This window comes from Vanessa atalanta, chromosome 5, assembly GCF_905147765.1.
Source record: "Vanessa atalanta chromosome 5, ilVanAtal1.2, whole genome shotgun sequence".
Taxonomy (NCBI): Eukaryota; Metazoa; Arthropoda; class Insecta; order Lepidoptera; family Nymphalidae; genus Vanessa; species Vanessa atalanta.
This window is the reverse complement of record NC_061875.1, coordinates 3,746,837-3,763,826: the sequence shown is the minus strand read 5'-3', so window position 1 is coordinate 3,763,826 and position 16,990 is coordinate 3,746,837. Positions and strand designations below refer to the sequence as shown.

Sequence of the window (16,990 nt, the reverse complement as noted above, 5' to 3'; positions counted from 1 at the left end):
CCGCACAATCGTGGGCTCTACAACAAATCTTGAGTTTTAGCAATTACCATGTAAATTTGCAAAGTTCGCGAAATAATTTAACGGGATGTAGACGCCGGATTCAAAACAATTTATATGTTAATTCTGCTAGTATGGACTGGGTTTCTGTACACGAACAACTTCACTCCTCTTCAGATATACTGCCGAACACTCAAGTTATGAATAATTAATTATTACAAATATTACCTGTGATTTTGATTAATGCACGACGTATTTGCATTAAAAAGTAGCATTCGATTAAGATAAAAATTGATTCACGCGACAATTCAAAGAAATAAAACCTTATGACATACAGATCTATACTAAGTACTTACCATACGTATTAAACATCAATTGTTTAAATAATATCACTTTCCGTTGTCAATAGTCGGTTATCACTGTTAATAGACAACGTATGATTATATTCGTCCAATGAATAAATTCTTCTTACCGAATGTCTGCCTCGTCGGTAGTAGCCGCTAGTCAGCCACTGGTCCCTAACAACTTTGCCGCCTTATGATCTATCTTATATCTCCATGCAATGGTTCAATGTTCTAGTGCGTCATAACATTTTTTTGTCTAGTAATTAGTATCAGTTCGGATTTAGGAAGTTGACAGTCTTACACTTACGTGAATCTTAGCCGAAGAGAGAAAACGAGTAGAGGAGGTACCTGTATTTGCGATAAGCGGGGCATCTATTTCGTATAATACCCAAGAAATGTCTAAAATACTTCAATTATAACGAAGTTAGCATTTTTATTAAATAAACGTTTGTTTAAAAGTTTGTCTACTTACTTCTTTTGTAGTTCGTGCAGTGTTTTCGTCTATTTAAATATTTAAGTAGTACTCGCAGGGCCGGCCCGTAAGTTTAGGGGGCCCTGGGCTAAGACTACATAGGGGCCCACCTAAGAAATATCTAAACGTAGACTTGAATTAAATTAATTGAATGGGTTTGATTAATTACAGGGCTCGAAGGGCTGCAAACCATACGATCTGTTTAATTTAATATAATTATGGATTCTTTCGAATTATCGTCTATTCTTGACTTTGACTTGACTTAGCTGGGGCCCTCTTGAATCCACGGGGCCCTGGGCTGAAGCCCAAAAAGCTATATGGTAGATTCGACCCTGAGTACTCGAATTAGTTCATAATTTGTAGACTATATGATTAATTTTAACTATAAATATTAAAAAAAACAATCATCAAACATATATATGTACGTATGTACATTATATACATATTAATAATGACCGCCGTTTGCCTCTCTAAGTAAATTATATAAATTATTTACCTCTTCGTTTTCGTAAACAATTTTTACAACCCTTCACGAGTCTTCTCCACTTGTGCTTTGATATTACGAAATATGATTTCTTTACTATAATTAGTGTCAGGTGAACTTTTGCCATTTTATATCCACCAAAGCACAATAGCCCAATGTGGTAAGATAAACTTTTTATTTAAAGAATAGACTGTTGTTATGACTGTTTGACTTATATCAAATAACTTACCGAATGCACGATATCGTATCGGGGAACGTAAAATGTTTGAAGAAAGTAATCAAACAATTGGACCAGATTTTAGTTTACTTGGTAACCGAAAATTGTGAATAATGATGCTGGAAATGACTCGCGTTTTCAATCTTAGTCAGATCTTATACACGAAAACTTATTTTCAGTCGTACAATATTATATCTTAACAATTATTTATATTGTAAAAAAAAATATAGGGCAGGTATTTTGCACTCATTGATTGATTTTAAAGGGCAAAAATATTGTACATTTTATATAGCATTTGTAATCCTATTCTGATTTGCATGATACTACATAAAAAGCTTCATTTTTCATGAAAATGCCAAACTTATGTTGAAATCTAGTCCCTTTCACCTTTAGTCCCAATCACGCATCTGAAAACTTACCTTTCAGAGAGGTAAATAGAATATCAGCATGTCATTGGCTTGCCGTAAAACTTTAGCAGTATGGTAAAACCAAAATTCGAACAGTCAATTCAGAGCAGCAATTTCACGTACATGTTTCAGTTGCAAAACAAACTAATACTCACATGGGAAGTGGCCACGCAAACACTACTTTCGTTACAAACATTTAATCGTGTTGGAATCTGCAACTCCATTTCAATCGAGAACTCGCTGAATCAGAATCGATTAACGAGAAATTTCAAGCTCAAATCGATTTTGAGTGCGGATTCTTGGCAACTGGGAGCCATCTCAAACTTCGCGGGAGTTAAATACCGCTTTGATTGTATCGTATTCAATTTTCTGCCAATTTAAGATAATTTCGATTATAACAACATTGAAAACGTGTTTATATTGCGTATAAATATGAGATATCAATTCAATTCAATTTGTTAGGCTTTACAAATTGATAAATGGTAAATACAATAACCTGTTTGAGGTAATTGATATAACCTATTATTATAAATAATTGTATTAAGGAACAAAATTTTAATGATGTACTTCTAAACAAGTTTTTATATATACGTTCATTGGAAGTTCGTACTTTATGTTTCACATTTTTCCGGAGTTATAAAGTTGGCGTAGTTTACTAATTAGTACTAGTAAGTACTTGCTGAAAACTAAAAGAAAAGGTTAAGTGCGAGTTTTGTGAATGCACTGGTGGTTCCGTTTGCGTTGGTTGAATTATTTATTCAAAATAGAAAGATTATACCTAAAGGGAGACGTTTTAGGGTACCAGAAGTTAAAAATGAGATTTAAAAAAAAGTTGTATTTTTATAGTAAGAATTATTAATGAAAATTTACTATTTAAAATCATAATCCTTAATACACGATTTTTTTTAAATTGATTCTAAAACAACGTTTAATCAATCATAAATACTTATTTTTGAAACCCTAAAAGCTCTTAAAAAATATTACAAAGAACTTTGACTTCATTTTATCCGCATTTCGTTGTACCTTAGGTACTAAATATATTTTTATTAAGTATACCAAATTTGTATTTGGTACTTGTAGTACTAAGTACTTGTAGTACTTCGCCTATATAGTTTTATTGTAGATCAATTGGTTTATAACAAAAAGTTTCAGACAGAAGTAGACATTGGTGCGTTAAGAAATATTAACCATTCCTTGAGGCACCAAATCGCTACCAACCTTGGGAACTTAGATATAATGTCCCCTTTGCCTGTAGTTAAACTGACTCAACCACCCTACACCCGGAATAGAATAACATTGAGTATTGTTATTTGGCCTTAGAATATTTTATGTGTGGGTACCTCACATGGAATACTGCTCTCACCTTTAGGCGAGTGCTCCCCAGTACCAGCTGCTTCCATTTGACAGTATCCAATGCAGAGCGGCTCGAATTATCGTCGATCAATCGATCCGAAACGATCCGATCTGCTTGATCCTTTGACTTTACGTAGAGATGTTCTAAACTATTTTGCACGGGGAATGTTCCGAGGAATTGTTTGTTTCGCATGCTGAATTTCATCAACCACTCTGTGGAACCAGCTTTCCAGAGCCTACACCTTTCTTAAAGGCCGGCAACGAATGTGCTAGCCCACTGGTGTTGTAGATGTCCATGGGCGGTGGTAGTCACTTTCCATCAGGTGAGAATCCTGCCCGTTTGCCACCTATACCATAAATAAAAAAACTACCTAGTCAGGCTTTCTCAAAGCCCTACCACCTAGTAATTAAACATTTTACATTTCATAACAAAAACAAATTATTACGCACATTTTTTACGATATCTAGCTTTAGCTACGGTTACATTGAATTGATGAGTATATATAATATATTATTCTGAAAGTATATACATACTTAGGTATAGAACATAATACTAATAATTAATTAATTTATTTAGTTTGTAATTACTAACGGCTTTATTTATAAACTTAGTTGAGCTGCTGTTTACAATACTAAAATAAACACACATGCTAGAACTAAATTAATTCACATGCTGAATGTGCATAGATTATGCACCAATGATCGATGAATTAATGAACTAAACTAACGTCTTCATAATATTTGAATAATATCAAAACGGTCTTATTTAAAATTCACTTGAATATGAAAATGCGAGCGAATCGCGGCCATCAACTATTACTTAGAACCCAGGAAACATGTAGGTACCTACTGACTTTGGAGAGTTGGAAACTATGTGTTGCAAAATTTATCATTACTTCTCGCGTTTGTACAATATTCGTTACCGTTTCCTTAAAAACAATCCATTTTCAACAAGGCATCGGCGAAGCAAGGGTTTTATTCTTGGAAAGATATTCGAAAACCCTAGAAAAAAGGTAAGGGTAAGATAACAACTTAGATGTTTTTCATTCGTTTAAAAACAAGTTATTTATTGTAAACTAAACGTAACATTATAATGTATTTATTCGTTTTATAATTGTAAATTTTACAGAATGTCCCGAAATACAGCGTCAAGCGGGTACCAGGCGATTGGAAAACAGAAAATTAATAAAGCTATTTTTACCATGTATTCTACGAAAAGTGTTAATATGGCAAAAAAGAAAACAATACTTATAAGTAAAACCTGGTCCCACTTACTATACCAAATTCCTCATTGAATGAAGCAAAATTAACACAACAAGCATGGAACGTCTCCTCTTCGATATGTATAACTGACAATGACAGAACATTAAAGCATAAAAGAAGAGACTGGTACACGAGGCCAGAGCCCAGGGTCCCCACTCTCACGGGGGCTTCGAAAGGCTGTTATATTATAATGAAATTTTTATTAAGTTCTTTTTTCTAGGGTAAAGCAGTGTGGTGCGCTTGGCCGACAAAAGCGCACAAAGGTCTAGGTTAAGGTTTACCTGAACATAAATAATAGGTAATTATTAATTTAACATGCAATGACTAAGTGACAGGAGGTCATTTAGTCTTTAAAATATGGCAGATGCAAATTGCTATATTATTGTTTTAAGTAGTATGTAATTTCACGACAAAACAGGAACTTCCGTCGTCGTCTAACATCTGGCTATTAAGCTTGTTACGTACTTGTCATGTTGTCGTCACTCGGTAACATGCCGTTATTAACACACAACATGCTGCTCATAGAACGACTATATACTGAAATTTTGCAATCAACAATATAATTTTAAACTAATAGAAAATCAAATTATTTGTATTAAAAATTATTATATATAACTACATTGATAGTAAATACTACTGACCTATAACATACAAAAAACACTATTTGTTACGATAACTGGCAAACTTTAACAATCCATATGTTTCCACGATCGAAATCTGTTCAAGATGCGTATGTATTGTACACAATAGAGGCTCAATGAAATTCCGGTTTCTCCGAAGTTTTACTAAGATTCCCGACTGAATGCTAAGGCTCTCGTTATGTCCAGATAAGATCAGCGGCGGAAATTAAGGGGAAATTGTATTTGTTTCTTATACAACGACGTCGTCGCAATAAAGACGCCGTCTTAGCCACGCTGTGTATAAATAAACGTTAATTTTGTATGAGGATAAGCCGGATAAGTAAATCTTGCCTTTGGTTATAGGACTTGCTTATGTAAATACTTAACTATTTGCTGCAGACTTTCGCCCACACCGTCACATCGATATTTTATTTGTTTACTATTAAGATTATGTATTTCTAAAAGTGGTCTGTTTTATATTGTCTTTGTGATATATATTTTGTCTATTAACTATTTTATTTCATATAGTGATATTTAAAATTTACCATAATAATTTATTATTTTTATTTAAGCTTATATTTATTAATTAATTTGTTTGTCTAGAAATATAATTAATTAAATAATAAATATGTTAACTGTTTCAGAACGTTATACTTATACTATGCGTGACGTCCGTTCACTACCGATTGCGTCTGTCAGTTTAAATTTTTGACGGTTACGAATACGATTCAAAATTTCAAACGAAAATACGACATTGAGTTTCAATTTTATAAGTGCGCTTAAAGCTTATAATTTATATGATATTAATAATAATTCTTAAAACTAGTTTGCTTCTGCTGTGCACTGATGCGTTAGTAATATCGATGTTAAAAGTTTTTGTGAAAAATGGTTAAAATTGAAAGAGCTTGCCCTGGCTTAGGCAAGCCGAAAAGTTCAACAGTACTTGCACCATCAAAAAGTGGATCGACTCAAAATATGGCTGCGAATATAAAAGTCGTAGTTAGAGTTAGACCCTTAAACAATAAGGAAATGGACCTCAACAATCGTGTGGTGGTTGATGTTGTTGATGACAAAATGTTAGTGTTCGACCCAAAAGAAGAGATACGACCATTTTTCTACCAGGGCGTACAACAGCCAAATAAAAGTTTTCTAAAGCGCGCCAACAAAGAGTTGAAGTTTGTTTTCGATAATGTATGTGGACAAAATGCTTCTAATCAAGATGTCTTTGAAACTACGACGAAGGATATGTTGACTTCCTTAATGGAAGGTTATAATTGTTCAGTGTTTGTTTACGGAGCAACTGGCGCGGGAAAGACATTTACTATGATTGGGAATAAAGAACACCCTGGAATTACTTACTTGACTATGGAACATTTATTCTATACTATAAATTCATTTGAAAAGGAGAGAGAATTTGATATAGGTGTTTCATATATAGAGGTAAGTCATATTCTTTTTATGTTAATAATGCGAATCAGTAAAATAAAGAAAAAGTTTACAATAATAACAATTCAAAACGAAATAAAATTAAATGATTTTGATTAAATATGTTGTGTGAAGGACTCAGTAAGCTTTGTTATCTTACTTTAGTATATTATTAATTGAATTATCCTATATATACTATATTTATTTATATAATAGGTGTATAACGAGAGTGTATATGACCTGTTAAAACCATCCAACACACCTCTACAACTGCGAGAGGACTCCAAGTATGGTGTGATGGTAGCAGGTCTTACTCTCAACAACATCAAGACAGCTCGGGAGCTTCTAAACATGCTAGAAAATGGCAATAAAAATAGAACACAACATCCCACAGATGCTAATGCTGAAAGCTCTAGGAGTCATGCTGTTTTTCAGGTATGTTGGAATTAGAAAGTAAACTTTCTATTACAGGTATTCATAGGTGTTCCATAGGTGTTCTTAGGTGAAAGCAGCACACTTGATTTATTTTTTAATGATATTTGTGGGTAGGCATGTGGCCCAACTGATGTCATTATTAATAATTCTTAAAACTAGTTTGCTTCTGCTGTGCACTGATGCGTTAGTAATATCGACGTTAAAAGTTTTTGTGAAAAATGGTTAAAATTGAAAGAGCTTGCCCTGGCTCAGGCAAGCCGAAAAGTTCAACAGTACTTACACCATCAAAAAGTGGATCGACTCAAAATGACAAACTAATGGCAAGTGGCCACCATCGCCAATAGACATTTGTGCTGTTAGAAATATAAACAATAACTTAAACCACTGATGTTAAACAAACAAACCAACCTCGGGAAGTAAGTTGCCATTTCCCTTGTGCCTGTAGTTATACTGCTATCTAGTTATATAGTTATCAGTTTGACATATGGAATTTAACCGAATAAATTTATAAACAATGTTTAGCAGGTGCTCTTTCAGCTGTTAATCACTAATTTCTGCGTTTCTGTTACCACTGATTTTATATTTGAATGACAAAGTCCTTTATATAATCACATGAACGAAATATATTATTAAAGACATTATTACAATATATATGATATTGATGAAATAGTAAACAGTTAGATTTAAAAAAACTTATTATATATGTATATTTACCTTTATTTAATATGAAAACACTTTAAAACCTTATAAACAACAATTAAAAATATTTATCTTGACATGTTTAAATGTACTCTTATGACATCCTTATGGATAGAATGTTAAGAATGGATTGTAAACCATCACTGAAATAATACATTTGATTCGTAAATTATGAACAATTTTGAATTGAATCTTTTAATAATTATGTAGAGCTCCTGGTACAAAAATGTTTCTTAGTGAGTCTCAGTCATTTAGTATTAAAATAACAATTTTTTAATTCAAAATAATATTATCTCAAAATAGGTGTATGTAAAAATGAGGTACAAAACAAGCAGTCAGCTACGGCTTGTCAAGCTCTCCATGATAGACTTGGCTGGCAGTGAACGTGCTTCTGCCACCGGGTGTGTAGGAGATCGATTCAAGGAGGGTGCTAATATCAACAAGAGTCTACTCTCACTCGGCAATTGTATTAACAAATTGGCAGATGGCAGTAGTTACATACCTTATAGGTAATATTTAATTATATTTAAGTAATTTAATAAGTTAAAATAAATTTAGTTACAAAATGAAATTAAGTTACTTTTGGTTTATTATGTAACACTAATATTTCTGTCTTAGAGATTCAAAGTTGACACGTCTCCTCAAAGACAGCCTCGGTGGAAACTGCAAAACTGTTATGATTGCAAATGTATCTCCCTCGAGTATTAGTTACGAGGATACTTACAATACACTAAAGTATGCAGCGAGAGCTAACAAGATACAGCTCAGTATAAAGAAGAATATTGTGGACGGGAATATGAGATTGTCACAGTATGTGAAGATAAATGAGGAGTTAAAGAAGAAAGTTAAAGAGCTGGAAGCGAAACTTACACTTTGTGCAGTTAAAACAGTCCATAAAGAACCTGATGTGAACAAGGATAAAGGTAATCGAAAAAGCTTTCTATTATCTAACTTAACAGGAAAATCTCGAAATCAATCCGTTTTCTCCATTGCGTGCTAGGATGTACCATACAAGTAGTCGTGCCAGATGATTATTTTAATGACGTATATTTTTCAGACAAACAAGAGTGGCGTCGCCGCATCAGCGAGGAGGAGCGCGAGCACGGCGCGCTGGAGGGCCGCCTGCTGGCGCTCATGAGCCAGCAGCGAGTGCTGGCGCTGCGCCAGCGCCTGCGCACGCGCGCCTTCTCGCACGTGGCCGACCTCGCGCACCGCTCCTCCAGCGACGCCATGGAGCAGGTACCGACCGCCACAGTCCAAGAGTCAGTCGGGCGTAGCCTATATCAATGCCTAAAATGTATACTTTGAATATTTTTTTTGTAAACAAGTTTTTAATAATAAGGTATTGTAATTGTAGATGTGCACGGAAGAAATTCCGAGACAGGAACGTGCGGCTGAAAACTACTTGAAACAGTCTGTCAACTTGGACTCCAAAATAATGACCGCTTGGACCAAATGGAATGAGAGCCTCAAGAAGATGCAAATACTTTATAATGAGGCCGTAGCTTGTTGTCCTGAATTGATTGACTTTGTCGAAAAAGTCCAGATGCAAAGTGAATTACGTCATCTCAGAGCGAGGGACGATTTACGGTACAAATTGTTGGCTATAGAGAATGACGAGATCAATGCATTTACAGAATACATGAGTGATATGCCCAGTATGCTCAAAAAATTATATTTGACGTTGAAAGGTTACGACAAAGCGCCACCGGCGCTGACGGCTGAATATTTAGAGATTATGAAGAAAGCAAAATCCGCTAAAGGGATCACATGGTCAGATAAAGACACGGAGAGTGATAGTCATTTCAAATTTGTATCAACTTTGAACTTGGACAAACCCACAACCACGATGGATTATAATTTAGACACAAAAGATATGAATTCTACTGTTGATATCGTGACAGACAGTGATGATTTTACTGATATAGAAAATTGTGAACCCATTCTCTCTAAAAAACGCAAAGGAACACCTATTAAACTTGCTAATAACGAAACTATCATAATAAATGATTCTTTAGAGAGCTTAGATACAACAAGAAATCTTAATTCAGCAAAGAAAATTAAAATGAATACAAATCCTGCTCTAGATGTGGAGAACTATGTCGGGTTAGACCCGAAAGATCTAAATTCCACCTTTGTGCTCGCGGGTAAAATCGATGCCTGGAAGAATTTGCCAGTAAAAACAGAATTGAAGGCGGAAGTTCAGCCTATGAAGAAGGGTCTGATGGATAGGACGAACACCATGCCTCGGACTATAACATTTAATGACAACAAAGGTATGTCTACTTTAAATTCATCCAGAAACGGTTACTTGTTACATTAAATTGTATTAGTCAGTATGATCTATAGTATTATAGAAGAATATTATTTTAAAATTTGAAAATGACATATGTATTATAAATTTTTTTCTTTCCTTCTTATGAAATTTCAAGAGGTCGCAATAGTCGAAAGAGGTCACGATCGACTCTCACGTCATATTGAGTTTCAAATTTCTTAACGATCAAAAGTAACGATCTCATCATTTACGCTAATATTCACGTGCATGTTCAAATTAATCTCAGTTTTAATTCATTTTAGTAGTACCTCAGAACGGGGGAATTGCTCGCATTCGATTTTTTAAGTCTCGTGTGTTGAACCCAAGGGCGGCTGGTGAGGCCGGCGGTGGGCAAGGCGCTGCCGCAGCGCCGCGCCGCGCCGCGCCCGCCCGGCTTCGGCTCCAGCCTGGCGCGCGACGGCACGCCGCTGCAGCGCGCCGTGCAGGGTACGACGCCTTCCGCACGTTCTCTTTGCGTACCCCTCCCCCCACCCTCTTACCTTCCTGGTTACAATATATGGTATACAACTTTATAACGGCCCTCCTCGCCCTCCATGACGAGCTGGTTCACGAGTTCATTCATTTTTAATTATTGTTAGTGCAAAATTAAAAATACTTCCAAAACTTCAAAAGTTATAGATGTGAGTCTATGTTGTTGCACGTGACTCTCGAAAACTATTACTGTTAGATAAGTAAATACTTTCTTAAACGATGTGAATGTTTCTATAAAATTTATCCCCCGAAACTTAGGTTTTATTATGAATATTATTAATGTAGCGTTTAAAACAGTGAACAGCGCGGTGTGTTTCACACTGTTAAGCCACCATAAAAAAATTGTTGGATTGCACCAGCTTTATTTTGCTGTAGAAACTATTATCGCTCGTTATTGAACTCGTGAAGCAGTCTAAGAAACTTAATCATAGACATTTTAATATATTTTTCTCTTAAGTGTTTTAATGAAGTGCCCGTCTCTCTGTCTTTGTCTGGGTATTTACTTAACATTACTTTGTATATATTTGGTGTTGGTGACATGTAAGATGCAGACATATAAATAGTGGTCAGGATTAAAAAAATATTTTGTAGAGAAGTTAAAAAAATTGGTGTAAAGTGAGTTTAACTAGTTTGTGGAGGATTCTGTAATGGGAGAAGGGTTAGAGTTCAAAATTAAAGATAGCTTTAGTTTTCCTTTAAAGTTTAAACAACGAAAGTGAGCTCTATAATCCGTAGTCTCTTAAATTTCGATGCTCGGGTGTCTCTTAATTTTTTATAAGTTAATGAAGGGCAGGGCCGGATCTACCATATGGCTTTTTGGGCTTCAGCCCAGGGCCTCGTGGATTCAAGGGGGCCCTAGCTAAGTCAAGTCGAAGTCAAAAATAGACGATAATACGAAATAATCCATAACTTTCTTAAATTGACAGATCGTATGGTTTACAGCCCTGCGAGTCCTGCAAATAATCAACCCCATTCAATTAATTTAATTCAAGTCGACGTTTAGTTATGTCTTAGGTGGGCCCCTAAGTAGTGTTAGCCCAGGGCCACCTAAACTTACGGTCCGGCCCTGATTAAGGGGGTCTTCTAAATTTGAAATCATATGTTTATACTCGTTATTTGTTTCGACACTTTTTTGTTACGACACTTGATGCGCTTAAATTTTCTTTTTAATTTACTCCATGTAACTTTCAAAATCAGCGTTGGAACACTAGAGATGAGATTATTATTATTATTATTACATTTATTAACTTGTTACTGCTTAAGTTAATTTTGACATTAACCATGTATGTTTCTAACGATAACGGTTGCTTTTGACGTGTTTATCAATACTAATTAACTGCATCGATTCGTGCCAAACTCAATTACATAGCACGTCTTATTCAAACATATAATATTGTTTAGCTAACATGTATTGCGTGTGTTAATGTTGTGTTGTCTCATTAACAAACTAACAGACGGCTCGAGAAAGACTACTGTCACTGAAAAATCAGTGGGGTTTAAAGCAGTTCGAGCGAGGGAGAGGGTGCAGGCGCATCCGTACTCGAGACCCGCAGCCGTCAACTCGAGGAAGTGAGCAGCTACCGCTGTTAGTCATCAGTGATCATCAGAGACCAACAGCGATCACCAGTGACCACCAGTGACTACCAGTCGGCACCAGTGACAATTAAAGACCATAAAACCCATCTGTGACCATCAGTGACCACCAGTGGCCACCGGTGACCACCTGTGAACATAACACTAGTGATCATAGGAAATTCCTATAGATGTATTCTCGGATACTGATCAGTGTTTTAACGGCAATAAGTGTCCAGTAAGTAAGATAAGTCGTGAAGTAAAATTAATTATTATCTACTATAAGAATATGTAAAATTTTAAAGGTACGTAGCAATATAACTTATAATATTAAAGGGGAAAAATAGGATACTGATAACTGATATTTTTAGAAATTATAAAACAATTAGTTTAGTATCTTCATATTATGAAATAATTTCAGTACTTTATTTTAAGATATATCATAAACCGATAACATTGCAAACCGATTAAATAACTTAATCAAATAATAAAGTATCCAGCGGAGTGAAACTTGCGAATGGATTAGTTTTCCGTATTTGAGCGAAGTTTCATCAAACTGAAACACTGTGGGTCTGCGGATTCTTCTACGTATGCGGGGTATAAAGCTGTTTCCACACTAAACTGTCGGGGATATGTTGTGATATAAAAAATGCAATATTTTCTACAAACAACTATAACTATAAATTGTTTTGGGAAAATAGTACATTCATAGTATGATCTGTTGATGTAAGACTTTTGAACGGAACATTCTTGTTTGGCCCTTGAGTAGGTTGCTTGTGTAGTGATATATGGAATTAGCGGTTGTGTTAACAGTAAGGGGTTGATTCCGCTATCTAGATGTTTGCGTCAAGCAGAATTCACATAGACACATGTATGATTGCACACCGCGATTTATTGGAACTATTAAGAATAAAAACCTTCTTAAAATTGAGTCTGATTATGCTATAAACATCATTCCAAGCTTCATTCGAATCAATTTCCCGGTCTGAGGGAAACTCCAATGATGCTTTTCTAAAAAGTAAAGTTTTGTAACGACACGTACGTTCATGAAAATGCGTGTGGAAGTTTAAATCGTTCACGAGTCACGACTAATCTTTGAAATACAACAACAATTTTCCTTATAACATTTTATTGCAACATATCAGGTGTTCAGCCGTCAATTTACACTTCTCGTTTATCACATCACATCGAAATCTTCTAAACCGTTGCTACACAGCATAGCTTAATTAACGGAGAACTTCGGGCGCGTTATCCGAGGGGAGTAGATTTAAATCATTTAATCAATAAAGCATCATGTTGTTATAGTCTCCAAATTTTTCTTTAATAAAAAGACTGGCCAGCATCGGACGATTGTTAGGACATCAAGGATTTTTTACTATAGTCAATGTCATGTCGGATGAATAATGTAACAATCGCAAAAATAATTGCACTGCCTTTTGTTTGATATCTTTTAAAACCGCCGTTATTAGTTTTATAATCTTTTTTTTATTTTTTCGACAAAGATTATAAAATGTAATTTACGTTAATATATAATTTAATTTATTATAATATCGAAATTTTAAAGTTATATATTTGTTATACATAAATACAATTTTAAGTTTGTTTCGATTGATACGATATAACATCAAAGTAATATTTGATTAACTTTTATTTACATTTCAGTTATATCCTTTTTTTTTAAATTGAATCTCAATCCGTAGTATCATTTGTAATTTTACAATATCATTAATATAGTGCCTGAGATGGGACACAAGAGAGTTAAATATTATTTTTTATTTAAATGATAATCGTATGATGACAAATCGATTTTGCCGATAACGATTTCCGAAACTATCGATTAATATAAACCTTTCAATGCACATAATAATATTAACACGAGTTAAATCATAGCTGTATATTTTTGTGTATTATTTATAACACGGCTGGATATTTTATTGGATGTAACACAATATCCAATTATATTTTGATATTGTAAATGCATCAGTTCGTTCGTTGATTTTATAATAATCGATTATATTTAGACCGTACGTGACATTTCTAAAATAACGCATCTTATTTTTTTATCTTTTATTTCTGGTATTATCTGTCACATAACATCAGAAATATTTTAAACGGTTACGTGTGGAAACAACGTTATAGCTTATTTAAAATACATTAATGAGTCCTTCTGTGACAACTTTATTTCCATCAATTATAAATAAAATATTAGGGTATTTAATCAGAATTGCTAACTAATTAACAATAAGTCAAATTATATACTAGATACTGCCATGTTTCTCGACTCTACACTTGTTAAAAAAAAACATTTTAACCCCGTTAAATTAGATTGTGTCAAACGTAATTGGCTGCACTGTCGCGCAAAACAATTTAACAATGAAGCATTTTTGTTTTTTACTCATTTCCAATATGAAATACATAATAGTTGAACGATAATATGATTTGAATTAGTTAGTAAAAATTAGTAACACAACAAAAAACGGTTATTTATTAGTATGTAGGAAAATTCTAAATTATGTTTAAATTAACGATAGTCTCCTAGCACTTGTAGTTTATCTGATTGAAAACTTACTTTGAAATATATACGCAAAATGACAAAATAATTTATACTGACCGTACAATTGCGTCAGATTATCTCAGGTACAGACAACATAACAAGAGACGAAACTTCGTTCCATAAGTTGTATAGTGAACTCGATCGATATTAACGATTGTTAAAGTTTAAATGCAACTGTAAGGACTGAAATCCAATTTTATCTGAATCTTTAAGTGCAGAAAAGGCTTTGATCCGTAAGACGTATCATTCGTCGTTTTTCAGTACTCTAGGTTGTGAGACTACGTCATAATAAAAAAATCATTAAAACAGCGCTATTAAAGGTATCAATAAATTCTGAATGTTATATCAATACGGATTCTTGTTTTATTGTTTTTAATCAAAATTTCAAGCATTCACAAATACATTACCAATTGACTATTTAAATTTTCACTGAAACATATATTGCCAATGGATTTTAATTTATTATTATTTTAATTACATGTTTCATGTACATTGATATATTTTAAATGTCATATTGTGACGTTCTTTTATACTTTCCTGTCTTACTCTTTGATAACAACTATTTTTCACGATACTAACGAATGGAACAACGGAATTACTTCGGTGATTTTAATATAAAGGTTTTTAGCTTTAATAAATAATGAAAGAAAGTCGAAAGAAATCGTCTATTGAATCGTATTTATTTGTGTAGCGATAATGTTTTCAACTTTTATAGTTTATTTTCTTATATTAATTTAATTAACGTAACATTTTAACATGTAATTTTTTGATAAGATATGTACGCGCGATTTATCTTAATGATAAATATCTTACTGAAATGGTAAGTATGACTAATTTTTTTAGTGTAATTATTTTTTTTTTTTAATTTGAAGAAACACTATGATGTAAACGTTTATTCAGCCTATATTTGACTTCCCTGCTACTAATTATACTTGTCCAGTGTAATAAGAACTAAAAGTGAGTTAACTCTTTCGCCGCTGTGCAAAATACAAGGGTTGTCACAATAACTTTTTAAACATTACTATTAATTGTAAATAAAATAAATGATGTTTTTTATTTTAACGGCTACCGATTATCGATTATAATAAATGATTTTTAGCCCCAAGTACACAGTACGAGTACAACAGTATCGCGAAGAACAGTAGCGGATTAGGGAATACCGCAACACTTTCTACTTTTATATACTGCACCCTTTTACCCTGTCAAATGGATAAGTTGACTAACTAATCATAATTGTACGCTTTGTAACTATCAGTATATCCGTGATAAGCTTGAATTTATTACAAAAATCCGTGTATTTTTTTTATGTAACGTGCGGTAGAATATAGAGAATGAATTATGTATTTTGTATAAGTATCATGTTTTTTGGAAATTTATTGTGCTGTTTGCTTTATATCATAGCCTAAAAACATATTATCTATGATCTTATAGACTGAAAGTGGCATATAATACAACTCCTAAAGACTGGAAGCTTATAAAAAAATTAAGCTTGTAATAATAGTTTTGTTACAATTCTGATAATCGTTTACGTCATATTGTTTTTAATATTAATAATTTTAAGGTTGTGTTGTGTATTTTCTATTATAATATTGTGTGAATTTTTTATTAGGTATGTATTGTATTAAAAATAATTATTATTGTAGGCCTAATGAGCTATTGTTTATATTTTCTAACAAATTTGTGACTGATTCTAAGAAGTTTAATAAATTAAAAACATGTATGGATTTTTTATTTATTTTTATTGACATTTCTTTATCTAGTACTAATAGTTAAACTCGGAATATATTCTTGCTAGTATTAATAATTGATCTTAACTATATTATATGTATATGCAATGTATACATATAATTCATTTCATTTTCAATAATGATGAAATTATTCTTACACTGGCGACGCGTATCCAATGCAATTATGTTTTTCCAACATCTATTTTAATCCAATCATTTTAAATTCAACACGGTAGTATTAGGCATAATAAAATCACTCCTTTAGTTACAATTCGATATGATATTATTAAAATTTGATTTCTTTAATGTTTGACAAATAAGTTAAACAAAGGAAAATGAAAAAAGGGTAATATTTTTTCCCCTTTTTTAATTGGTATTTGTGACTGACTTACTGTTAAAGAATGATATATATAGATAGAAGAAAAGCCCGTGACAGTATTTATACTGTCACGGGCTTTTCTGTAGACATTTGTATCCTATAAATCTTAGGCTTTCGAGTTTTTGTTTTATTATTGCCACGGTTAAAAAGCGACCGAAAAGATAGTTTTTGTCCTCAACATTACTGATATATTAAGCTTCAAGTATTTCATATATATAATTTTGAAACATAGAGAA

At 33.2% G+C, this 16,990-nt stretch overlaps 1 protein-coding gene across 4 annotated transcripts; it reads left to right on the top strand.

The window, feature by feature from the left end:
• The first annotated feature begins 5,884 nt into the window (after nucleotides 1-5,884).
• On the top strand, nucleotides 5,885-13,530 carry LOC125064153 (kinesin-like protein KIF18A). Of its 4 annotated transcripts, none has more exons than XM_047670992.1 (8): nucleotides 5,885-6,597; nucleotides 6,799-7,017; nucleotides 8,020-8,225; nucleotides 8,335-8,639; nucleotides 8,774-8,955; nucleotides 9,074-9,992; nucleotides 10,358-10,477; nucleotides 12,028-13,530. In XM_047670992.1, exons 1-8 carry the CDS (start codon nucleotides 6,043-6,045, stop codon nucleotides 12,093-12,095), a joined length of 2,574 nt encoding a protein of 857 aa, XP_047526948.1. In that variant the 5' UTR covers nucleotides 5,885-6,042; the 3' UTR covers nucleotides 12,096-13,530. The 4 variants fall into 4 exon arrangements, with proteins under 4 accessions (XP_047526948.1, XP_047526947.1, XP_047526946.1 ...); XM_047670991.1 differs by having other exon boundaries at nucleotides 12,025-13,530; XM_047670990.1 differs by having other exon boundaries at nucleotides 12,013-13,530.
• The last annotated feature ends 3,460 nt before the right edge of the window (nucleotides 13,531-16,990 follow it).

What these genes read in the sequence shown, in the direction of transcription:
- LOC125064153 (XM_047670988.1), top strand. Translation starts at nt 6,043, where the DNA reads ATGGTTAAAATTGAAAGAGCTTGCCCTGGCTTAGGCAAGCCGAAAAGT. An exon ending in GGAGTCATGCTGTTTTTCAG is followed by an intron (nt 7,018 to 8,019) that starts GTATGTTGGAAT and finishes ATCTCAAAATAG; the next exon opens with GTGTATGTAAAAATGAGGTA. An exon ending in TGATGTGAACAAGGATAAAG is followed by an intron (nt 8,640 to 8,773) that starts GTAATCGAAAAA and finishes TATATTTTTCAG; the next exon opens with ACAAACAAGAGTGGCGTCGC.